A 26550-nucleotide genomic window follows, 5' to 3' on the forward strand; every position below is an offset into this window, starting at 1 on the left:
GCCGGTCCCTCGCGAGCCGCCGTAGCGCGCCCGCCCCGCTCCGTGAGGGGAGCCCGGGCAGCCCAGGCCGCAGCGGCGCCGCCGCCGCCGCCCCGCCCGATGTGAGCGGCCCCGCGCCGGGGGCAGCCAGCGCGGCCATGAAGAAGGACGTGCGGATCCTCCTGGTGGGAGAACGTGAGTGCCGAGGCAGGAGGGCCGGGTAGCGGTGGGGCCGCCGGCTGTCACATCGCCCCGGTGTCGTGAGGCTCAGCCCGGCCCGGGCGGGGAGCGCGGGGCGGCGGCGGCCCCGCGGGGCGGGCAGGGCTCGGGCTGGGCTCGCCGTGAGCGCTCGGAGCGGGGCCTGCAGCCCCTCGGCCCCCTGCTCCGGGCACCGGCACGGCCGACGCTTGGTGGAATTGTGCGGCTGGGACGTCCCTGGAGATGACACCGGGGTGAAATTCTTGACCGGTATTTGGCCACGGCCTGTTTAAAGTTTTGATTTTTCTTTTTCTCTTATTTTTTCTCTTATTTTTTCTCTTATTTTTTCTTTTTTTTTTCTTTTTCTTATTTCCTTCCCCCTTCTTTTTCTGCGTGAAAATCACACTTGCACGTTTTCCATTTACTGCTTTTGGAAATCAGTGGCTTGATGTGCTCCTAGTTGTTATAGGTTGGGTGTTGTGTGTTTGTGGCCAGGACAGGGACAGGGAGTCCGCATCCTTTTTTTTTGCTTTTAACTTTCTGTGTGACCTTGGATAAACAGCACACACGTAGGTGCACGCTAGAGGTGCTATGGGTCTGGAATTTTTAATAAAATTGAGTCCTGAAGTTGACAAGGCTTGCAGAGGCTCAGCTTTTCATCGGTATAAATAGCAGCAAGGTTCTGTTAGTTTGCAAAGCCAGCTTATGTTCCTCGAGGGGAAACAATGCACAGTAATTAGCAAGTGTTATTAGTAAAATCACCTAGTTATACTAAGAATGTGGTACTACTAACAAAGCTTTTGGGAGGATTGAATGCCCCATATATATTTATAGTGCAGTTTATGCAGTTGTTTTACAGTGCAGGTTGGCTTTGTCTATACTGCATAGAAGGACACTGACTTCTCTAGAGGGAAATCTTGAGGGAGCTGTCCCTGTGCAGAAAGAACTAACTCATTAAGATTGTATTTGGTTAGTTTTGCATGACTGTGTTTAGCAATTGGTGCCTTTGAATACACAGTTTAATTCCTCTTTTAGAATACATGCCTGGTTAACCTCACTGTCTTTGGCAAGGCTGTGTTCTGAGCTGGCTCTGTGCAGTGGTTTCTGCACAGGTGTAACAGGTACTTTGTTTTGGCTACAAGGTTTACACTGTGTCCAAATGGGAATATTAAAAATACAGGTTTCTTAAATAGAGCAATGTGTAGTACATGGCACACACCAGAGATTGTGAGCATCTCTGTATTACACTTTTGTTTGACTTGTAGTGAGGAGGAGGGAGAAATTTGTTTTACAAATTGGTAAAACTTGTCAGTTATGTATGTATGTATCTTATGTGTATTTATTAGTCTGAAACCACAGATTAGTCCAGACCATATAAAACTTGTTAGATGGTGACAGCAGACCATCAGGTTCAGAATCTGAAATATGCCAAGAACTCTATTGTAAGCCTGTTCCAAAACTCAGCCTTTTTCATCCCCAGTGGTCCTAACTTAGGTTTAAGTTGGTTTAGTCCTCATATGGGGGGTGCAAACATCAATTTTTCATAGCCAGTAATTTTCAGAATATGTTCAGCATGTTATGCTGCATGATGTAGAAGACATATGAGGAAAAAGACAAATTAGTTATCATAAAGTGCTGTGGTGCTTTCCTTCCCAGTCAGCTGATACTGTTTAGGCTGTTATTTCTAAGACTATAAACAGATTGGGAAGGACAGAAGGTTGACCTAGATTTGAACAAAATAACCCAAATCTCTGCACTAGAACTTACGGATTTTCATAAAACTCAAGGACACTAGAAAATGTATCAAGAGCTTCTAAATACTGAACATTTACTCACCAGCAACACATATCTTCTATTTTCAGAATTTCTGTATCTGCAAAACCAGTTTTGCCACTGCTTCAAGTGGGAACTGTCTTGGTCAGGTGCAAAACACACATAACTATTTTCACTAATTAGTAACTTTACTTACCTGTAAGGGAAGTACTCATCTCTTTTCCCTGTGAAATTAGGAGAGCTTCTGAAGCTTTTCCCATTCTGTCAGGATGAAAACTAAGATGAAGTTGATGCAGGAGGATGCCTGGCTGTTTAAGTTAGGGTTTTAGCTCACTTGAGTATCTTTGATGGAAACACAACTGCATTGCTGTTAAACCTGCAACCTGCTGCTCTGCAGGGAGTCCCACCAGGGAGAAGTTTACAGCAGTTCTCTCTTAAGGAAAACAGAAATCTTCTTCCTCAGAGCAGCTTTTCTTCACTTGGCATAACCTTATTACAGCTACTCTTCACCACGGTAAATTAAAGAGAAGATTTTATTTCTGAATGTCAGAACATGGTAGCATACCAAAAATAGACCTAGATAAGTTGAGTATGCTCTGACTGGATCATCAGGTCAGTAACACCAATTCTTGCACAAAATCAGCCAGTGGTATAATTAATTCTCTTCATCTTCCATGTTTGGGTTTCTATACAATTACACAGTTAAGTGTAAATGCAGTGATATCAGCTGAACACATTCCTGCTGGCAGAGGTGTTGGTACATCCAGGGTGAATTTGAGTTTTGCTAGAAATAGACAGACTCAGAGGATATTTGAACATGAGCATTTTGGTTTTTAAGAAGTGTCTCAAAACCAAATAAAGCAGTAATAGTCTTACAAGACTTCCAGAGGACCAGAAAATTCACAAATTAAGGGATTTAGAGAGAGTGGAACGCTGAGAGAAGTTACCAACTCTTGTTTTTAAATAGTCACTTCAGAGCTTCTCAAATCCAAGCAGCTAAGTTGTGATATCAGAAGTCTGAACTTTGCAGGCAAACAAAGTCATTTATTTGATTAAATGGTTTCGGGTACTGAAGCTGAGATGATACTCTTGGATTAAAAAACTGTGACTTTAGAAGGGTTGGTGGTTTGGGGTATTTTTCACTTTTAGTGGGGGGGCAGCTCATTTATATCAAAGGGATTAAGCTCTTGCACTTTAGAAGTAGTCAAAGTACTGCAGACTTTGTTCTTGTCATCTTTTCCAGCTCTCATCCTTGGTATTTTAGGACTAAAGTGCAATCATCATATTAAGAATTATATAAAAACAGTTAATTTCTACATGCTTTTCTGTTTGCTCTCTTTGTATTTCTGAAGATGTATTAAATCATTTCTAGTTTGTTTTGATTATTTGTTTGCTTGAGTATTCTATGTAAAGGTTAAAACCTGACAATTCTTCTGTGTAAGGCAGAGCAGAATTCCCTTCCCTTCTGGAGGAAATGTGGAAGTGGCAGATGGACCCCAGGTTTTTGCAGTAAAAGAATTGCAAGAAAATTGCTGTCATCCATATTTCATATGATTAAACAACAGCTTATAAGCTTTTAATGTGGTGAATTGGAAAACAATTTTTAAATCTTCTTGTTTTGTGATGGGGTGCAACTGTTAAGTGTAACAAAACAAGCTAATATCTGTTTTTAATGTTTTGCAGCCAGAGTTGGGAAGACATCACTAATTATGTCTCTTGTCAGTGAGGAATTCCCAGAAGAGGTAGAGCACTTTCATTTGTATTCTCAATTTTATTTCTATCTTGTCATAAAATAAGTTAATAGACTCTGCTGTAATGTTTAAAAACAAAATAAAGTTTAAAATTACAAAGATTACTTCAGTAAGAGTGATATAGGTTAGTTTAAATACATGTCTGCATGACATTAGGAATTTAAGTTTTATCTAAGTTCTGATGAGGGGCAGGTTTTTTAAGGAGCTGTAATTGGTCCAAACCGACAGCATGTTTCAATATGAGAGACACATAAATGGGAAGGTGCTGAAAGAGACCATCAGTTATTTTTGGGGGGCTGTTGCATTCAAGGAGCAGGTAGATTGTAAAATATTTGAGAATAAGGAATTCGAAGTTACATTGTTTAAATTAGCCAGTTTTTTGTACCTAAGCAAGACATTGCCTGCACTTCTGTATTTGAATAATGTTTTATTGACTCTGAAGTAAAAACTGTAGAAAAAACTACTTCTATATATTGTTGCTTTAAAAAAGCAGCACATAGTTTTGTTTGTATCATAAAAAGAACCACAGCTGCTGCAAATAGTTAAGCTTTTTACATATAAACATGAATGTTTATTTCTTCTGATCACAGGTCTTAAAATAGACATCATGTGCTGCTCTTTGAATCTACTCTGCTCTGGGTTTAGTGCAAATCTGTAGGTTACAACAGTTCAGGAGTCAAGATTGGATTGTAAACATAACTGAATTTTGTTAACATAATTGAATTTAGTTCCTAACCTTGCAGGTAAAAAGGAGATCTAGTTCCTTTGGCAGGTTGTTTCTTATTGTATTTAGTGAGTTGTAGTCCTCTGTTCACTTCTCAGCTTCTCCCTGTAGTGTAACCTACAATATTTATCTAAATGGGCATGTAGAGAAAAAGCATGATTTATATATAACACAAGATCTCCCTGACATTACAGAAAAAAACTTTTGTGAAAATGCTGCATTCTATAAAAGCTGCTGAAAGAGACCTGCCCAGTTCCTCAGGGCAGTCAGGCAGATTAGATCAACATTTTGGGGTCTAACAGGCACTTCAGGCTTGAAAATGGTGTTTAATGTTCAGGGTGTTATCAATAATCACTCTTGAAGAAGATCTGAGCAGAAGCTCCACAAAGAGACATTCTTGTGGTGATTGACTTTTTCCCTTGTTTTCAAAAAGGAAAATATCATAGAAGTTCAGTGTCAACAGGTGAAAGGCAATAAATAGATGTGCAGGATATTTTCATTAAAATCAGGTTTAAGTTGATTGTTCCTGAATATGGATTAGTGTTCTTTGGAAAAAAGGGCTATCAGAGTTTAGAGCATTTTTCAGAATTGGCTTTTTTTAGCATCATGTTTTGCTTTTCAGGATTTTCTGAATTTAATGGTTAGCACTATCAAAAGCAAGGATGTTGTCAGGTTACAGTTGTTTAAAAATTGAGATGTGTTTTGTCTGTCATGCTTGTTTAGGTGCTGAATAGAGTGGATTTGAGTTTTATAGAAATATTCTTTATGCTTTTTCTGCAAAGCATGCAGGAAGTTCCATATGCAGTAACTAGACAGGTAAAAATGAGAAGGTAGCAGTGACTTTCAGTACTTAAAAAATAAGAAAACCAAACAAATAAGAACCAAAAGTACTCAAATAACGAAACAACTTGAACAACTAGCATTAGTTGTTCTGTTTAAAGCTGACTAAATGGCAGCTGTATTACAATATATGACATTTTTCACTATTTGGATTATCTTGAAAGGCTCTTTCTTTCTGTTCCTTTCAACCTCAGGTTCCTCCCCGAGCTGAAGAAATCACCATTCCAGCTGATGTCACTCCTGAGAGAGTGCCAACCCACATAGTGGATTATTCAGGTAGGGGCTGCTCAGCACCATCACTGATTTGGTGTGGGATTGTTTGACTCAACAGCCTGTCACAGACAGGTCTGGGACTAGAGCTACAGGTGGGACAAGCCTGGAGAAAAGCAGAAATTTTCCAAATTTCTAAGTTAGGACACCTCATGATTTTGGGTCAGTTTACTCTTTTGTATTTTTTTCTTGTATTTTAATCTTATTGCTGAATAGATAAATAGATTCACTGAGAAGGTTTGTGTGCTATCATAAATCTGTACAACTGTTGCACAGCTAGAAAAACCCTTCTGCCATTTACAGTGCAAGCCAAGAGCAAGGCCAAGTTAGCAGGTACCTTGTCTCTCCCATCACTGCTGAGGAAGTGTCTTTGATGTGTTTAACCACCTGGAAAAAGAAATAATGCATTTTTTTGTTGTTGTTGTTGGACTTGATCTTAAATTTATGTGAGTTTTTCTTTCTACTGAATGATTTTTTCATAGATTCAGTTAGCAGAGGCTTGGTATCACTATAAAAATCATTACTGCTGTAGTAAAATCAACATATATTCTGATGTGAAGTTTGCATTATAGAAGGAAGGGGCTCTTGAAAAATGTAGAAGGATGCAAACTATCATTTGTTCCAAGAGAGATTTGTAGAGAGCCTCTCTACAAATATAATTATTCCTCTTCCAAATGGATGTAGAAAATTGATGTGCAACAGACTGTTTCTGTCTTACAAATTAATGGACCAATTTAATTATTGTTTTGGAAGGAGCACTCATTAGTGTGTTTTATAAAAAGAAGTTTAAATAACAAGGCTTTGACAAAGTTGTCTCATGAGCCTTCTGAAATACCCTAGTTCAGTTTCAGAAATTTTTGTGTTTGCAAAAATTTTGGTATTAATGAATAACTTCTTCTATTGAATGCAGAAGCAGAGCAAAGTGATGAGCAGCTTTACCATGAAATATCACAGGTAAGTGTATTTTAATGTTTGCTAGAAAATAGTTTAGGGAAAATACTAGTCTTTCCTTTGAAGGTCTCTGCATTAGATGGGCTTCAGTTTAAATCAAAGGAAAAAGACCTTTCTTTCTTGGTATTTTCTGGGGTTTTTTGTGACTTGTGCTATAGGAAAGATATATTTATTTAAGAAATCTTAATTGAAGAAAGTAGGTAATGGCACTGTGTTGGTGAATGGAACTTAAGCTTTGTCCTTCCAAGTGAAAGGACAGAACCTAAATGTCCTTTAATCAGCAAGCCAGTTTTGTATAAATAATTCTACCCTGAAAAGATCCATTTTACTTCTTCCTGTCACATGGTGCTCTTGCATTTATGAATAGCACAGGCTTCTTGGTGACTTTGTCATCCCTTCTGATTTCTATTTTCAGTTCTTTCTGAGCACCTTTGCACATTTTCTGTACAGTCTGTCATGGTGTTGTGTTCCATTTCTGGCATTTAGTTTGGTGCTTCAGTGGAGGCTGCACATTATGACTCTTGAGTTTGGATTTCCTGGTGGCACAGGTCTCTGCAGGCACCAGCTGTGACTGTCACACTGCAAGACAGGCTTTTTGGCACTGCTCACCATATAAGTTCTTTGTTTTAATCTTGTTGTTGAGGCTCCAAGTAGCTTAAACAAGCCAGGAACAGAGTTCTATAGAGAGTTGACTCTGATGTTGTTATGTATGGTCTTTAATTGTCTGTGTTACTCAGGGTTTCTGAGCATTGCAATTCCATGCCTTTCCTTTCTCTTCATTTCAGGCAAATGTGATTTGTATAGTCTATGCTGTTAACAACAAGAATTCTATTGATAAGGTACAGTAACACATTTTATCCCATTATTGAGATGTAACTTGTGCACTGTTAATTGATGTCAAGCTGAAACCTGGATTAGACATTTCAAATGCCTGAGATGGAGTTTGAGATTGGTTGTTAAGAGAACAGACAGGTTTGCTTCTGCTCCATTTCAACATAAGAGTTTTTAGTCATTTCACTTTCTGAGAAAGTTGCTCATTAATCAGCTCCAATTTTTGTTTCCTCCTTTGTGGGTCAGTATGTGCCTTTTTGTGAAAGAACCAGTAGCAGTTGTAGTGAAACTTGTGCACAGTTCAGTCACATTAATTTGAATATGTATTTTTCATGTCTGTTTTTAATCCCACTTAGGTAACGAGTCGATGGATTCCTCTCATCAATGAAAGGACAGACAAAGATAGCAGGTGCTTAAGTAAAGATGAGAAGTGTGAATTAGGCTGCACATCGATGGGTGTCAGTCAACAGTGTTGAGGATGTTAATTGTTTAAGAAAATCAAATACTAAACTTAAAGTTTATATAAGAAGTCCAAGCAGCAAGAGCTTTGATGTATGTAGGTCTGTTACATGTGCCAGCAATGTTATTTATTTTGAATTTCATGGGCAGCTTTTACCAGGTGTGTTTATATTTGCTGTGGTATGACTGGCTTTGGCTCCATGGTCTGTGTAGCTTTTCTACTGATGCTGGTTTGGGTAATAACAATGTGATTAGTTACCATTGTATTTAAATGTGTGGGTTTTGTAGAATCAACAAGAAGTACATTTCTGTCTGAGTGTATATCAAAACACTTCATTTAAACTGCTCTCATTTAGTTTTGCCCATTGCCTCCAGTGACATTTAAGTACATAATAAAAAGAATACAATAGTTTCTGGTGGGACATAAAATGCTAAATTAAGATACATATTTTTATCAATCTGTCTTTAAAGCTCTTAATATTCTTTTGTTTTTAGGCTGCCTCTTATATTAGTTGGAAACAAGTCTGATCTAGTGGAGTACAGTAGTATGGAAACTATCCTTCCCATTATGAATCAATATACAGAGATAGAAACGTGTGTAGAGGTATGCAAGACTTTCTGAAGTTAAATAACAAAAAATACATTCTTGCCAAGCATGTATGGCAGTTTGATAGTAGAAAAAGGGGTTTTCCTTTTTTCCAAACTAAATATTTCAAACATGAGTAATTATAATAGTGAGTTTATATGCTGTCTTTCTTTAGAGAAGACTACATTATTGTATAATCAAATGTTACTGTCAAATTCTAATATTTAGAGCCTCCTCACATACTTCCCTTTAACAAGAGTTTTCAATTTAATATTAAGCCAGACAGATGTCTGCAAAGTATTCAAAATTGATTTCATATGTATGGATATGTCTCCTTTTTTTTTTTTTTTCTTTTCTTTTTTTTCCCCCCAGAGTAGATACAGGTTTTTGATTTCTGTTCATGGTGTGACAACAAATTGTAGTGAAGCCTCAAGTTGTTAATTAATTGAACAGATACAGGGGCTGGATGCCTTTTTTCCAGCCCTGTACCAACAGGAGGGGTCTAAGTCTTTAAAAATTTGATGCTTACTTAAATTTCAGAAGAAATCGCCAAATAGTCAAGAAACTAGCTCATCAATGTGAGGATTTCTCTTTCAGTGTTCAGCCAAAAACTTGAAGAATATATCTGAGCTATTTTATTATGCACAGAAAGCTGTTCTACATCCTACAGGTCCTCTTTATTGCCCAGAGGAGAAAGAGGTATTTATCCATAGATTCTCAAAGTAAATAATCTGGGGGGAGTGAATCACTTTCCTGTTCTTTCCTTTTCAGTGGATTTTGCATCTTTTAGTGTGTTCTGTTACCAGCACCCCACCCCCAAATGTCAGGCATTGCATCCCAGAACCACAGGGGTTGTTTTGTGATATATGAACCTGACCTGTCTTTCTTCTTTGTTCAAAGCAAAGAAGACAGTTGGTTTTTTTTTGCCTGTGTGAGCTGCTGGGTAAAATGAGAAGCTTTGCTAATGGCTTTGAGCCAAATGTAATGTGACCCAAATTATGTCTTCAATTCAGTTCTCCTTTAGATGTACATTTCACAGGAACTCCATTTATTTCAGGGAAAACACTCTAGACTTGGTCTGATCTAAGAGAATTGGTTTTTTTTTTTTTGGGAAAACTATGAAACTTTATCAAAAGGGATGAGAAACAAGTGATGATCTGGTCTTTAGGTATCAGGTGGTTGGCTGAGTATATTATGAAGGAGTATTTTTTTTTTTTTAATAAAAATTTCCAGGGCACATACAAATAGAATCTCTTAATTGTATCCATTTAGTATTGGGAAGTAAGAAAGTTGCTTCAGCTGTAAATACCATGTTAAGTAGAGAATCAGAGAAATAACCCTGTTTTGATTTCTTCCATCAGAATCATCTATATGAGTTAGTAATGTTGTGATAAAATTGTTGTGCTGAAATCTTTTTTGGTTTTCCAAAACCAATCTCTATGCAATCTATGTGACCTCTGTGAAGAGAAGAGTCCATCATCACGGTAGTTGTTGGGAGAGAATTACCAGTGTCTGTTTTCCTTCACTTGGAAGGTATCCTAGCAGTTCTTTTGTCCTAGAGATAGTCCATATGCTCAATGCTTTGCCTGGTAGATGAATGAGTCCTGTGAAGATTTTTCAGTATTTGATGTTTGAAGCTACCTGGCTGTAGTTCTAGACCTATTTAGTTTTGCAAAGCACTGGAATTTTATAGTAGTTTTCCCCATCAAAAATCGTTTTGGGGAAAAAAATTTAGTTGTTTCTCAAAGTTTTCTGTAGCAATAAAACTGAGTTTAGAGAACTGAGCTTTATTTTTTTTTTAATAACTTAGTAGTGCCACCTTCAGCTTGTGAAGAGTTCGAGATTCTTCTAATAATTGAATAGAAAAGCATTTAATGTGGAATGATTGCTTTAAATTTATGGATATAAATTTGCTAAATCAATTTTTAATTTCCTCTTGCTTTTGACTTTTGTGTACATGTGAATGAATGCCTCTGTTCTGAAACTGTAAATGAGGACTAGTGTGTGTTTCCATCTGATTGAGCTGCCTAGTGTCATTCAGTGTAATCCTTTTATATTCAAGCCTAGAAAGATACTGAACTTCATTTTATTCCTTAGATGAAACCTGCCTGTATTAAAGCACTGACTCGCATTTTTAGAATTTCTGATCAAGATAATGATGGTACTCTCAATGATGCAGAGCTCAACTTCTTTCAGGTACCTCTTTTGCTTTCCACCATGCTTAAAGGTGAACTGTATAATGCTAGAAAAACAAGTGATTGGTTTTGAAAAAATAATAGGAAGATGAACTGTAAGGGAATCAAGCCTAAATACTAGGTCTCAAGTGCAGCATAAAAGAATGGATTTGTAAAAACAGAAATGAAATTATTTTTATTTCTAACCATTGTTCAAGTTCAAAAGCAAAATTTTAAAATCTATTAATGTACTTAAAAATCAGTTTCTACACCTTTATTTCATGCTGTTTGTCCAGCTCAGTAGCCAGTGGTCCTAAAATGCTGTTTTTGGCTTTTGTGTTAGAGAATTTGTTTTAATACACCACTGGCACCTCAAGCTTTGGAAGACGTTAAGAATGTAGTCAGGAAAAACCTAAGTGATGGAGTCGCAGATAATGGATTGACATTAAAAGGTGAGTCTTATTTAACTCTTAAAAGATGTGTCTTTATACAGTTGCTAATCACTCTTACATAAAAATGGTGGTCTTTTAGAATATAATCTGTCTTGATTTTCAGACTACAAGAGCTGAGATTACTGAACAGTGATCTCTCAGTGCTCTTTAAGCCCTGGAAAGTGCCAAACAAAAATCCTACCTGGTTATTTTGATACAAGAAAACTAAAAGCAATCTTCCATGAGACCCTTCTCCAGGCTAAAGCTTTCTGTTTTAAACTACTGAAAATATTTGGTTTATTTTCATACAGCTTTAAAATGCTGGTATTGGAGAAAGCAAACAACAGAAAACCAAGGGGATTGTTTGAAGGAAGTGTTTCCTTGGAGAAAATTTGCAAATACCATGATTCCTGAATGTTCAGTCTGTGTAGATAATGCTGTAATATCACCCAGGAGGTTTCAAATCTTAATGTGCATTTCGAGCTTTTTTTTGTTGCCAAGTGTGATACTGATTCTATTGAAACCACTTGTAGCAGGTAAAGCACTTCAGGGCCTTAAGATTTTGCCATTTTTGATTTTTAGGTTTTCTTTTCCTACACACACTTTTCATTCAGCGAGGAAGGCATGAGACAACCTGGACTGTTCTGCGTCGCTTTGGCTACGACGATGACCTAGAGCTCACACCAGAGTACCTGTTCCCTCCGTAAGTACCAGCTCAGCTGCTCAGCTGGAGTTTAGGCTGTGCTGCTCCTGCTTTGGCAGCAGGAGAGAGTTATTGCAGTGTTTATTTAGCACACTGTTACATCAAATACATCCCTTACTTAGTGACTACCCAGAACCACCAGCCAAAACCTACATGTGACTGAACAGCATGAAGGAAGAGCACCCGTGTGACAGATCGGGTTCTGTTCTCTTTCTTTGTAACAAAGGTGGCAGAAGAGACTCTTAGTAAGAAACTAGAATATAAATCTGTGCAGTTGCTTATTGTATTCAATACTGACAAATCTTTCAGAATTTTCGTAGCATTTGAGACTTATTGAAAATTCCCCGAATTAAAAAGAGATTGACCAATTCTGTGGTTTCTGTTAAAAAAATGTAACTGCATCATTTTTTATTAAAAAATCCTAAACCCCAAAGTACAGATACAAAGCCAACCAACAAAAATGTGATTGCTATAGAGCTATATATCATATAAAGGTACTCACTCATCATTTTAGAATTCCTAATAAAAAGTATGTGCTTTGATCTATGTGAAGATAAATTCTTAACATTTAAGTGCCAAGTCAGATACTAAATATTATAATCCAAAAGTATGTATTTTGAGTTTTAATATTCTGTATTTCATAAACAATTAATGCCTCTTGTGTTTGTTTTTTGTTTTCAATAAACAGCCTAAAAATTCCCCCTGACTGCACAACAGAACTAAATCATCATGCATACTTGTTTCTTCAAAGTATTTTTGATAAACATGATTTGGTAAGCATTTCATTTGAGTGTGTGTGTGTGTCTTTATACTTACAAGCCTTAGTTTGTCAGGAGTTTTGCTAACAAAAACGTGTTTTTATCATTATGTCATTTTATTCAGAAACCTGCTTTAGCTTAACCTGTGAGTCAAAACTAACCTGCAGCTTATGATTTCTACAAGGAGAGTTGGCAGTTACAGCTGTAGTACCAAATTGTTTTTAACTAGCTCATACATTTAATTTTATTAAAAAACAAGAAAAGAACAAAGATTAAAAAGAAATAAGCTTTGTTTCTTGTATCTTGAAAGTGTATATATAGCAAGAAAATACCAATTTAGAATAGACACAAATTAAATTATGTCTGATACCATATTTTGTTTCAGGATAGAGATTGTGCTTTATCTCCTGAAGAATTGAAAGACTTGTTCAAAGTCTTCCCTTACATGCCATGGGGACCTGATGTGAACAACACAGTTTGTACAAATGAAAGAGGATGGATCACATACCAAGGGTTTCTCTCCCAGTGGACGTGAGTGTGATACAGGACATTTTAGTAGTTGAGAGCTTTGGGTATGATCATGTGTTTGTAGATTCCTCTTAAAAAACTGTTGGAAAGAGTAGAAATTTAATAGTTGAAAATTGATCCAGGCAGTCAAGTGTTTGTAGCCATTCAGTAGCCTGATTTTCAGATTGTTGCTATAACCTGTTCAGGATTTGGCCAGTATTTAGTGGTAACAATGAAGAAGTGTCTCTTCACAATGTTATTGCTGTTGTTTTACCCCTTAGAGATGATTTGAAAAACCGTGCTCAATAACAAGGGGCTTTTTTCCCAATTTAAAATACAGAAAATGAGAAAAACGTTACTTGGGGAGATAAGAAAATACAGTGTGGGTTGATAGACCTCAGCAAGTACTGCCTTTGGAGAGTTCTGGTGACTAGTAAGGCTGCTGAAGTTATCATCATTTACTCTCAGAGATTTTTGTCCTTCAGTACTGCATAGTACCAGGAATGTTTCTGTCATGTCAGTCTGGAGACAGGAGATAAGGATTGTTCCAGTACTATAAAGAATTGGTTCCCCAGATGGTGACACCTGAAAGTTCTTTTTGTCCCCTCTGCCAGACTAACCACATACCTGGATGTGCAGCGTTGCCTGGAGTACCTGGGTTATTTAGGGTACTCCATACTTGCAGAACAAGAATCTCAAGCATCAGCAATTACAGGTAATAAAAATTTGATATAACAGAGAAATTTAAATTTAGAAATACGCTAAAGAGTAAATTATTTAATGGATCAGCTATTTTCATTTGCTCTTGCTTTCTGCTCAAGTGAAACCTTTGATTTAATATTTTTGAGAGATTGTTTTGTGTGCATTTTCATGTTTTCACATGAATTTATATCTTGTGTTTTCCCAAAAGTGACAAGAGATAAAAAAATAGACCTCCAGAAAAAACAGACTCAGCGAAATGTCTTCCGATGCAATGTTGTTGGAATGAAAGGCTGTGGGAAAAGTGGAGTTCTTCAAGCTCTTCTTGGGAGAAATCTAATGGTAGGAAACATTTTGCCTGTATTCACCTATATATGATCTTGGGTTAAGATTAAACAGCAGAAATTATAGATTTTAGAGCTTTAATGGTTATTACTCAGTTTGCAGAGCTCTTCGAGGAAATATGGAATTACTAAGGAGGAGTTTGCTTTTTTATTGTTTTTGTTCTATTTTGGCAGTGGCTATTGCATGCAGTAATGACTTGTACATCATAGATTATAGCTGTGCATTTCCTTACAAAAAACACCAAAAATTACTCTATTTTTATTTCATTAATAGATGGAGTAAACCAGCAGTTCAAATCTAACTTAAAGGAAAAAGTTGCTGTGGTCTAACATGAAATTCTGCCTTTTCAGAGACAGAGGCAAATACGTGCAGAACACAAATCTTACTATGCCATTAATACAGTCTATGTATATGGACAGGAAAAATACCTGCTGGTAAGACTGCCTCATTCTTGTTTGCCTAAGACTGGTTAGTGCTAAAGTTCTCTGAATTATTCAGACCCTTCTACAGCAAGCTAGTTTTAATTCTCTCTTCTTAACATTTTATTTTCTGTCCCAAATAAGTTCTGGGGTTTTTTGTTAATTTAGCCAAACCTGGTCAAACCTGTTATTTTTGAAACCTTAACCTGAGTTGTACAAAATCTAGTCCATTTATGACTATACTGCAGTGTTTCAAATTATAACATGTGACAAATGATCAGAAGTCAGTCTACCTATTCAGTAAGAAGCATCTGTCACACAGAGTGATTGGAATGGCTAAAATTAGTATTCAGTGGGAGAAATCTGTTCTTTAAGGCTTGTTCCACTCTAGTTTTCCTTTATGATAATATGATCTCTTTCTTTGTTTTCTGAGATCTAGTCCTGCTCTGTGGCTTTCCTCTGTAGCATGAATGCCCATTTCTGTGGGTGTCTAAGCCTTTGTTTTAAAGTAAATATCACTTTTTATGTTGAGGTTGTAATTGCTTGCAGATGTGATGATAACAGCTCACATATGCTGGCTCCATGGAAAATTGCTACTGTTCTTTTTCATTAATTCTGCCTATTGTCTGTCCATTAGTTTGAGGGATACATAAAAAGAAACCATGAAAATTATGAGACAAGTTACAAATTTCCTTTAACTGCATAATGACAAGCTTTCTTCCCTCTGCAACCATCTTTTTTTCCAGCTACACGATGTCAGTGACTCAGACTTTTTAACTGATGCTGAGACCATATGCGATGCTGTCTGCCTGGTATATGATGTCAGTAATCCTAAATCCTTTGAGTACTGCGCCAGGATTTTTAAGGTTTGTAGAATTTATATTTACAAACCTCTGCATTTATATTTCTTCTCACTGGCTAAATATTCAGTACCAGTTACCTGACCTATACATAGTTCTAGTACTTAAAAGACATTTTATTTCTAAGTGCTTCTTATATATCAGGATTCCTTAGCAGAGGTGCAGTTCTGTTACTCATACAAAGCAAACATCTACCTTTCTATGTAAACTACTCTGCTTCTAGAAATGCCTGACTTCAGTGCCATGAATGTATGTCAGTGCTGCTGCAACCAGTGTAATACAGCCTGTTCCAGCTTGAATGTGTCATATACTGTTTCTTTCACTTTTTTTTTCTTTAAATTTACAGCAGCACTTCATGGACAGCAGAATACCATGTTTAGTGGTAGCTGCCAAGTCCGACTTGCATGAAGTTAGACAGGAATATAGTATTTCTCCTGCTGAATTCTGCAAAAAACACAAAATGCCTCCACCCCAAGCCTTTACTTGTAATACTGCTGATGTGCCGAGTAAGGATATCTTTGTTAAGCTGACTACTATGGCAATGTATCCGTAAGTACCAGAGCTGTTCTGTTTCCCACGTGCATGGTCACACAGCACCACTCACTGCATGCCATTGTTAGCCACAGGATGGAACTGCCTCACTGGGCTTTAGCAACAGAGAGATATCAATGATCTCAATAGAAACTTTAAATTATTTCAAATTGAGGAAATTGGCATGTGTCCAACACAGAAGTTAGTCTCGGCTATTGTTGCTAAGGTGTTTTTAAAAAATACCCTAGTTTATCCAGCTCACTTGGAATTATCATTTGGAATGCAAATTCCAACAAACAGGGTATTGGGGATATAAAAAGTATAGCAGTTTTCATATTTTGGTATTTTTGAGAGTGAGTTGTACTGCAGTTCTTGTTGGTAGCTCAACTTGACAGTTGATTACAAACAATGGCACCTTAGTGCTCAACAGTTCCCCCAATGCACTGCTTAAAGTACTTTTGTTTTCAGGGTTTTTATTACTATGTGCTTCAGTTCATTCATCTAATAAATCTTATAATCTTAGTAGAATTTTTGTATAAACATTTTTGGACTTCAGGTACAAGATACTTAAGCTCAGATTGTCCTTCACTACACATTTCCCTGTTGCTAAACTCACTTTGCATCTCTTTTTTTGGTGGGTGAAGCTTTTAATATGGTGATGAACTACATAAATATTACAGCAGATGGAGTCTAGTATGACAGCTGACATTTGCTTTAAAATAAATAGAACTAATGTCACTTTCACCCAAAATAATAGGGTATTTTTAATTATTTGAAACTGAATTTACTGAATTACATCTGTAAAGCTTTAGTTTTGGTTTTGTTTGTTTGTTTTTCTCTTGTGTTCATTGTGTAGAACTGGAATAGTGGGAAACCACTAAAGTGTAGCACTGACCAAATGTCTGTGATATCAATATTCCTGCTTCTCCCTTAGTTTTCAAGCATGTATTTGGTAGGGTGGGAAAATAGAGGCAACGCTCACCCTGTAAAGAGTGCATTCCAAGTGGTAGAAAATGTGGCTTCCTTTCCTTTGAAAAAGGGGTGTTACCTATTGCTGTGCAGACATACTCAGAAGCCTTCAAATGCTTCCCTTTTATGGGGACTTGTATAAATTCAACAAACACTTTCATTCATATTTGTGCTTTGCTGTTAAGATCTGTGTATGGTGGTGATGCCAAAATGTCCAAGACGTAGAACCTCTAACCTTTAAATTCTGCACAGCTGTAGTTGTACCCTTTCTTCCCCAGTGTATTTTTTTTTTCCTCCTCTCCTTACTCATTCAAATGTACCTTTTATTCCTAAATCTCTCTCTTGGTTGTGGCACAGTCCTAATGTGCACCTGATTTGATGAGCAAGATTTCAACTCCTGTCCTTCTGTGTGTTTTCGCAGCCATGCCCGGTTACGCTGTATGTGCGCCTGCAACAGGTGTACATTTTGCATCTGTCAGAACTTCCTCAACTCAGACTTGCTGCAATCTGTAAAGAACAAACTCTTCACTGCAGTTCTTAACAGGTCCTTAACTTTATTTACTAGGTACCAGGTGTGCTTTTTAAAATAAAGGGTGGCTTTGAAAAAGCAATTGGTAACCTTGTACACCGCAGATTTTTCACTCCATATCCACTAAATAGGCCAATGCTTTAATAATTGTCACAGAATTATCAAACTTGGTTTAACTTGGAGGTTCTTTTGAGCTTAGTTCAGTTGTTTTTCTGGAACATTACTGATTTGGTTGTTGATTCAGGGTCTTTGTGATTGCAGAAGTGCTATGCAGGAATTAGGACTGTGTTTTTAGGGAACTGCTAATGGACATTAAGTAGTGTCTACAAATCTGTAATGTTCCTCACTTGAGACATTACAGCTTTTTTTAGTATTGATTAGAGGTGGTGTCTTTTAGATCCCAGTTACACAGATACTTTCATAGACACAGCTTGACTTACAGCAGCATCATGTAACATATTACATGTTTATAATTGCTAATTTGATATTTGGGAATTCATAGAATTTCTGTGTGTGTGTGTGTTATGCTTGGTTTACACAAAGAGTGGGCTCTTTTTTTTGTGTTAAAAAATAATCCAGATCTTTTAACATCCAATTCCTCTCTGAATGAAATGCAACATGTAAGAAGTGGTAAATGCTTAAACATTTGCATTTCCAGATACTTTTGGAAAAACAATTGGTAAAGAGAGATAACTGGTTTTCAGCATTGAAAGCAGTGCTATAGCTTGTCCTGTGTGTACTGCAGGCAGCTTTTGACACACAGGATTTACTAACACCCCAGCACTTGTCATCACACCCCAGCAATTGGGAGTTCAAACCAAACAACTGTTGCAGTGCAGTGGTTCCATCCTCCATGGCCTTCTTGGAACTTAGATGGTAAATGTGTTTATTTGAAGGCCATGGTTGGAATATCCTGAGGTGCTGCTGGTCCATGGATGTTACTCCTTGTTACAGGTTTTAGATGTAGCTGCTCCATGTAAGAGTGTCTGTCTCCTTTAAATGCAAATGACACACATGTAGGAGGTCTGCTGATACACCCACCTACTGAGCATTTTCCTTGTCAAATACCACTTTAATCCAAGTGTTAACCACAGAGTGAGAATTCAAGGAAGGGTGAAGAACTCATTAGCTTAGGAAAAGACTGAATGAGTGAGGCTCTCCATTCTGCATCTCTTCTACAGCAGTCATCCCATAGACAGAAATCCCTTGAAACAGCAATCTCTTTGCATATTGTCATTCTAAAACTTCATTGAGCAGTCACTACTAGAAAATCCCAGCTCTTCATTATTGAAGCTGAAATCACCTCTAGCATATCTTCATTTTTTGGAACTGGTATGGGTTGCTCCATTTGCTGTTGTGGTTTGCTTCTCTGTTGTATGGGTTTTTTTGAGTCCTGCATTAGACATTGAACTTCATTCCTCTGAAGTGTTGTCAGGGTCTCAGGGTACCAAAATCTTTTACTGAGGTTTGGGATTCCACACCTTGCCACTAGGGATTCTCTAGCAAACATAGGAGTCTACTACTGTGTAAAAGGTCTGTAATTCAGGATGAGGAAAGCTCTTCAATAACACTTCCCTCCAGAAAGAAGAATTATTTGCTAGAATCCCCTTGTCTCTCAGTCACTAGGGCTTGTTTCAGGTTTCCAGCACCCTCCCTTCACCTCACCTGCTCCCTAACCCCTTGCTGCAGGTTATTTACCATTCAGCACATGAGCTGCTGTGTAACTGCACATATGGTAGAGCTGGGATACCTGGAATAGCTCCCTATTGTAGGCATAGGAGGGTAGAGATGGGTTTCTTGTCTTATCAAAATCATACATCAAATGGTGTGTGATTAGATAAGGGAAAGTATTTGGATCAAGAAGGACTTTGTGATTCAGTTAGTTTCTATATCTTTTCTTATTTGCCTTCACAAGTGCTTACCATTAGGTTAGATAGCTGGGCAAAAGTTAGATAAGTGATTAGGGAAGGAGGTTTCTCTTGAGCACTTTATTCTCCTGATCTCCTCCTATTCCCTTAGGCTGTGGAAGCTTTTCAGGTAAACTGAAATTTTTCACACTGGACCCTTTCCTGTGCCCTTTGTTGCTAAGTAACTCCTAAACACTGTTACCAAGACACGGTATAAAATCACATTTGAATGTTCCCACTGTAGTAATTAAAAGAACATTTCCTCTGTGCAGCTGAGAAACCTGCTCAGTTTCTCTTCTGTGGACAAACTTCAGGGGCTCCCCCAAGGGCTGCAGGCTGTCAGAAAGGCACCTTCACCTTGGAGATTGCTGTGTTGGTTTGAACTGCCCAGGGTCACACTTTGTTGGTTCTTTGAGGGAGGCACAGCATTCAAAGCACTGGACATGCATCTATGAGACTTACTAATGTGCTGTAATATTTTTATACTTTTAATTTCTTCTTTTAAGGTGTTCACTTGGATTTGACTGGCTGGCACCTAATCTCTTTTTACTACATTGTTTTACCAAAAGCAAGATTTCTGCTTTTGTCATTCTAACTCTTATCTTTAATGATGGGCTTTAATTTTTGGCTTTTCCTCCCCCTTGGTTTTAAGTCATCCATGTTGCCTTTTGCTTGTACAGTAGTGGCATTTTTCTGTCAGCTAAGTTCACTTCAAAATAAGACAATCCTAATGCATGAGAATTGTGTTGTTCAGCAAGGAAAGTTCTCAGAGGATATTTTTATTCTAAAGTTTTTAAACCATTGTGGAATTTTAGTGAAATTCTATATGAAAACTGGTTGTTTCAGGAATTATTAGTAAGATTTTCTTTCTGTGACAACCTTTCCTCTGTGAAATTAAAGTTAAGATAATACATTATTACTGTACTTTCCTGTAATAATGAGGAAGTTCTAAGGTATAACCAGGTTTTACCTTTCACCATGTGCAGTGTATGCAGTTTATTTTTCAAAACTTGTGTATCACCATTCAATCTAATTGCAGTAATGTATCTCTATACTTAGGTGACCCCCAAATTGGGACAGGGCTAAATGACATCCTAAAAATGACATTAAGACATCAGAAACTGCTAATTTATTTTCTTCCTTCTCTAAGCTGTTCAGTGCCCCAGACTGCATAGAAATTTGCCAAGCTGTATCCCCTGATTTCTTTCTAAATAAAGTGTTTTGAATTGGCATTTTACATCCATTTTTAGGTTTTATGGGTAATAAGATGCATTTGGAGCTTTGCACATTTTAGATGACTAATGCATGGGGGAAAATTCTAACTGCTGGACTTAGTTTGCATCCTAGGAAAATATGTGCCTGAAGGGAAGCTGCAGCAGCTTGTGCAGGTTATGTGATGCTTTGGGAATTCAGTTGCTTATATTTAATGCTAAGAACCTTTGTCAGAGCAGGCTGCTGCATGGACTTGCTTTGAGTTCTGCTGTGAGCAGCCTGTTGGCCTCAGCACTGTGCTTTTAAAATGCTTTGGAAGTTACTATAGGAATGTTTTTAAACTTCTGTATTTAAGGATAAATCTTCCCAAACTGAAGAATTATTCTGCTGCTGACCTAGGGAAAAGTGTCAGCATTGACCCATAACTCAGCAGTTTTCTGTGTGTACCCATGGCAAGCATGCTCAGTTAACTTCTTAGCAAGTGCATGTGACAAACTTCTTGTGAGTTGTTAAAGTCTCTTGAAAAAAAATTTTTAAAAATTCAGATTTCAAAGATGAAGTTACAAGGTACTTGACTCACTGCTAAGGGTAGGTTGAATAGAAATATGCCTTCCTCCCCCATCCCAAAATGTGCATTAAAATCTGAATTTTGTGCCAAAGGCAAAAATTTCTAGGCTTTCTTATATTTGTGGAACTAATTGTGATTAAGTACACACAGGAGCCTGTCTGGAAAGTTTGAAATGTCATTCTTATTATTACTAAGCAAGAGTTTCAAATGCAGCTTCAATACAGTATGTATTGAAAAGGTTTTTGTGCATTGTAGCTACCTTCATGTCAAAGAACCTGCACTAAAAACAAATATTGATCCTTTTTTATTATCTCAGATTTTTTTTTTTGTTCCTCTAATGGCAGCTAAACAATATTAGAGATTAAAGTTGTAAAAATGGATTTTATGGCAGCATAATGAATACTGAAAGAAGAAAAATTGGACATTTATGAAGTTGTAAAGCAGTTAGACATCCATAATGTTCTGAATTTCAGTAAGCATTTTGAACTTTGGATTTTTGGGCTGAAACATTCAGAGTAGATTTCCTTGAGGTTGGAAGACAAGTCCCCGTCTCAAATTAGTTCCTTATTTAAATGAAAGAGTCTGCTATTGTTAGGCTTAGAAAAGGGATCAAAGCCAATTCAGTCTCCTTTTAGACATTACAAGAGGATTTTATCATAGCTGAGAACATATTAATTGTTTTGAGAAGGATGAAGCGTGCTCAGCAAGTTTTTTGAATACTATTAAATATGGACATGTGCAAAACAAGGCAAATTATAGATAGGAATCAGAAAATCTAGATGTGAGAGATAGTGCTGTATGAGGCAGTGCAAAAGCATTAATTTGCAATTTAAACGTTGATTTGAATATTTAAAGTGATGGGGTTTTAAATTGTACAAGTAGTTGGGTATTTAATTAATCAAATTAAACTGGAAACTTGTTAGTTACACAAATACTCATCCAACAGTAGAACAAGCACTATGTCCTATCCAACAGAGCTTGTCATGTAATCCAGTAAAATCATGTTACCTACAAGTGATTCATTTTACATACACAGATGAGTTTTATAGTTTACAGATCTGAAGACAAGGATTTTGCAGCCTTTTTCTAAGAAATTGCCCCAAACTACCACTGTAGTGATAAAATACAGAGTTCTCAAGAGTAGTGGGATCTCATCAGTTTTAGGGCTGATGTGCATGTGGTGCAGGGGTATTGCAGTGTCCTGTGGGACACATGGAAGTGCAGCCTGTGGAGATGGAGTGGGAAGAAAAACCCAGTTTCTTAAGCAGGTCTCTTTGTCCTTAGAGCAATAGCACTCAGCTACATGAAATCATACATTTTACTTAGCTTATTAAAAGCACAAACTCCATTTGTTTCTGCTTTTCCTCAAGGCCTAAGTTTTTACAACTGCACAAGAATCAGGGGCTAGGTGGCTATAAATCAGAAATTCTCTGGGCTTTTTGCTTTGAGAGGGTTGCTGTTGTTGAGCCATGCAATGAACTGCAGTGTGCATGTGTGTGAAAAGGTTAAGAGCCTACCTAGCTGAGGTGGGGGCCATGCTGTTAGCAGACCAGGAGAGCAGGATTATGCAGCAGGTGCACGCCGTCCACTCTGTAGAAGATTCCATCTTCATGGAGTCATCTCTTGGTCCACGTTTGCTTGAAGACAGGTAACAACAGCCAAACCCAGATGCCTTTTCCCTTTCTTCCCCTCAACAAGCCACCTGACATCCAGTTTGCAGAGACTTTGTCAAAACTAGTTGTAGAAAAACTAATGCTTGCAGGAATTTTTGGATTTGGTCTGTTCTATAACCCAGCAAGACATTCTTGAATAAGATCAGGATTTTTTAGACTAAAGAGCAGTGGTGTGTGCATCAAAGAGCCTGTTCTTCAGCATGTGGTGTGGCAGAACTCTGATTAACTATCTGGCTGATATGGCTCCTGCAAATGTCTGCTAAAGCATATCCAAAACTGGTTTTGTGTGTTTTGATAGCAGCTAGCAATTCCTGCTCTGCTCAACAGCTTGTGAGCTACAGCTCTGCAGTTCTCACTCTGAACTCCTGCGTGTGCTTAGGATCTCTTTGCTCCTTTACTTAACCCTCCTGCAGCTTCACTGAGTAACCCATGGTGATTAACACAGGCTAAAACATGTAGGCTAGTGAAGTTCTGTTCTATCTCTAAAGGAAACAAACAAAAATTCAACTTTACTATTGTTTAGGAACTTCCTGTGCTTTGAATTATGGCATTTATGGTAACTTATTTTAAATGGTAGCTCCTGCTTTCTGGTAAGCTGTCATACTTCAGACTGCTGTCGAGGGTTGCCAGCCTTGTTTAACTCAGCATGTTCACAGACTTCTTGCAATATTTGGGAGAGTTGGGTCATTGCCTGTCTCCACTGTCATGTGAGATGTAGCTTTTTCTGTCATACATTCACTCCATACTGTCCTTTTCTGTTGATGCCATCGTCACTGCTTGTTTCACTCACACTCTCTTAGCTTTCAGCTTGGTGTTGGATGACTGTTTCTATTGCTGTTCTTGTGACTACTGGGAAGAAAGGGATTTAAAAATTGTTTGATTCTAGCTTTTGGAAAAATATTACTTGCTACTTGTCAGTAAACTTTTTTTTGGGGGGTAGAATAAGTAAATATTCAGGAGGACTGGGAAGTTTTTCATGGAAAAGCAGAAATATTAAACTCAACATTTAGAAAACAAATAAAAAAGATGTTTTTCTGGACAGAGTTGTTCTCTCTATGAGTTACTAATTATTTGTAGCTATTTTTGTTTTCCTTTCCTGGATGCTTGCTGGTACTCTGAAAGGAGAACCCTGCCCTCCCCACATCCATGAGTAATGAATGATCTGCTCCTGCATTTCTCCTCAGCCATGTGAACGCTCTGACTTCAGGGAGATCAGATGTGGTCAGGGGCTGCAGATCAAATTCTGAACTTTAAGAAAAGCAAATGACTGTAAAGTGCTCGTAAGGCTGAATTCTGAGCTGTTTGCCTGTGACAAGTGTGGTGATGAATTTCCAAAAGCAGAGTAGTTTAGCACAAGCTGTCTGGAGTTCCTGTCATGGAATTAACCTGGTTTTGTATGTGTGTTAAATTTCAGGCATGTGACACAAGCAGACCTCAAGAGCTCAACGTTCTGGCTCCGAGCAAGTTTTGGTGCTACTGTGTTTGCAGTTTTGGGTTTTGCCATGTACAAAGCACTACTAAAGCAGCGATGATCTGAGAAGAAGCACATCTGGCCCTACCAAATAAATTTAAAAATCACTTTTATGTACATTCTGAATGCTTTAAATTCTGCTAGAAATATTTATATATGCAGAGTTACTTTATTAATATTTGTAATTCATGCATAAGATTATTTTAAATTATAGCTCCAACTACAGTGTTGCATAATGTGTGGAAAAAAAGGAATTGCATCTTAACAGCCAGATAAAATGGCTTAACTTGTGAGGCCAAAAGGGAATTTGTTGTAAATAACCTGTACATATTAAAGCAAGTAAGACATTGCTTCCCAAAAACCTATTCAAAATACAGTTCTTAGATGTTCACCATGGTGACATTCTAGTGTATAGGTGAAATTAATTTTCAGTAGAGTAGACTCAACTCAAGGTTCATACTTCCTCAAGGATTGCTTATTTATTTCACATTCATCTGAAGTGACTTTATCTTTTTGGACTATAAGCTATACCAGGCAGAATTTTTGATTTTCATTCATATTTTTAACTGACAAACAGATTTGCCCCTCTAATCATGTATTTCAGGAAAGAGTCACCTTTGCTGTCCTGGCCTGTGATTTTGTATTTTACATGACCAGTGACATATTTAGAGTCTGGTCTTTCTTTTAAAAGGAAAAAAGTAAACTTTGAAAACTGCCAGATCAACTTCATATGCTGTGTGTAACCCGTGTTTTTCATTTCTCACTATGTTATGTTTTATAACCTTCATGAATCAGATGAGCAAATTTTGTATGTTATAAACAGCTATAACTTGGAAAGGGTTGCAGTTTAATTTCTCACATCTGTCAGTCATACTCATTGAAAGCTGTGTGTAAGACAAAACTACAATAGTACACAGTGCCTATTCTGCTGTAGTATATTAGTTGCATGGATCACAGTGCATTCTGTAATGGGCTAGAATTACCTAGAGACACAGCTTTTTTAATGATCGAGTAAACCAAACATTAAATTCCTCATGACAAACCTATTTTTCCATTGCTGGCCTTTTCAAGTATTTCAATAAAATCACTGTGTACTGTGTCTGTCTACTTTTTCTTTACCTTCCTGTGCCCTGAAAGGTGGAGTTTAACAAAACTTTGTCCTTTATGTGAATGGATGCTGCCTCACTTGTTGGATGTTACATATCTTGGCAGTGCGGTTTCATACTTACATTAAAAGTTTATTTCTGATTTATATCAGAAGACCAAAGTGCCTTCTATGACATTTTAAAGCTGAAATGCAAATAGTCAGTCATGAACTTTGTATTTACTGTCAGGGACAAAGACTGGAAGAAAAAACGAAATAGTTCAGCGGGGTTTTGGGAGCTGTGGCCAGTGAATTGGTGAATATTTTCGTGTTGATTGAACAGGCTCCGGCAGTGCGGGGTTCCTGGGGAGCTGGGAGGGTCCCGGGATGTTCCCGAAGGAATCCCCGAGGGAATCACCGAGGGAATCACCGAGAGACCCCGGCCCGCCCGCGAGCGGCCGCCAGGGGGCGCTGCCGCCGAGCGCTGGGAGCGGGGAGAGCGGGAAACGGGAACGGGAGCGGCCCGAGGGAGAGCGGGAAACGGGAACGGGATCGGCCCGAGGGAGAGCGGGAAACGGGAACGGGAGCGGCCCGAGGGAGAGCGGGAAACGGGAACGGGATCGGCCCGAGGGAGAGCGGGAAACGGGAACGGGAGCGGCCCGAGGGAGAGCGGGAAACGGGAACGGGACCGGAGCGGGACCGGCCCGAGGGAGAGCGGGAAACGGGAACGGGAGCGGCCCGAGGGAGAGCGGGGAACGGGAACGGGACCGGAGCGGGACCGGCCCGAGGGAGAGCGGGAAACGGGAACGGGACCGGCCCGAGGGAGAGCGGGAAACGGGAACGGGAGCGGCCCGAGGGAGAGCGGGAAACGGGAACGGGATCGGAGCGGGACCGGCCCGAGGGAGAGCGGGAAACGGGAACGGGACCGGAGCGGGACCGGCCCGAGGGAGTGCGGGAAACGGGAACGGGACCGGAGCGGGACCGGCCCGAGGGAGATCCCGCATGGTGCGGCCCTGTCAGTGTTTTATAACCCTCATGAATCAGATGAGCAAGTTTTGTATGTTATAAACAGTTATAATTTGGAAAGGGTTGCAGTTTAATTTCTCACATCTGTCAGTCATACTCATTGAAAGCTGTGTGTAAGAGAAAATTACAATAGTACACAGTGCCTATTCTGCTGTAGTATATTAGTTGCATGGATCACAGTGCATTCTGTAATGGGCTAGAATTACCTAGAGACACAGCTTTTTTAATGATCGAATAAACCAAACATTAAATTCCTCATGACAAACCTATTTTTCCATTGCTGGCCTTTTCAAGTATTTCAATAAAATCACTGTGTACTGTG

The 26550-nt window shown here is 38.4% G+C and overlaps 1 protein-coding gene across 4 annotated transcripts; it reads left to right on the forward strand.

Annotated features, from left to right (window-relative positions):
- Positions 1 to 26550, forward strand: RHOT1 (ras homolog family member T1). 4 transcript variants are annotated; one of them, XM_079323764.1, is made up of 22 exons: positions 1 to 174; positions 3634 to 3692; positions 5460 to 5541; positions 6446 to 6489; positions 7272 to 7325; positions 7674 to 7726; positions 8272 to 8380; positions 8960 to 9061; positions 10460 to 10558; positions 10880 to 10988; positions 11550 to 11670; positions 12359 to 12443; positions 12814 to 12959; positions 13550 to 13650; positions 13846 to 13976; positions 14330 to 14413; positions 15145 to 15264; positions 15605 to 15807; positions 17180 to 17302; positions 22479 to 22622; positions 24062 to 24890; positions 26223 to 26550. In XM_079323764.1, the coding sequence occupies exons 1-21, from the start codon at positions 138 to 140 to the stop codon at positions 24177 to 24179; spliced, it is 2124 nt and encodes a 707-aa protein (XP_079179890.1). In that variant the 5' UTR covers positions 1 to 137; the 3' UTR covers positions 24180 to 24890; positions 26223 to 26550. The 4 variants fall into 4 exon arrangements, with proteins under 4 accessions (XP_079179890.1, XP_079179891.1, XP_079179892.1 ...); XM_079323765.1 differs by lacking the exon at positions 22479 to 22622; XM_079323766.1 differs by lacking the exons at positions 17180 to 17302; positions 22479 to 22622.

The sequence above is a fragment of the Erithacus rubecula genome (assembly GCF_903797595.1).
Source record: "Erithacus rubecula genome assembly, chromosome: 20".
Lineage (NCBI taxonomy): Eukaryota > Metazoa > Chordata > Aves > Passeriformes > Muscicapidae > Erithacus > Erithacus rubecula.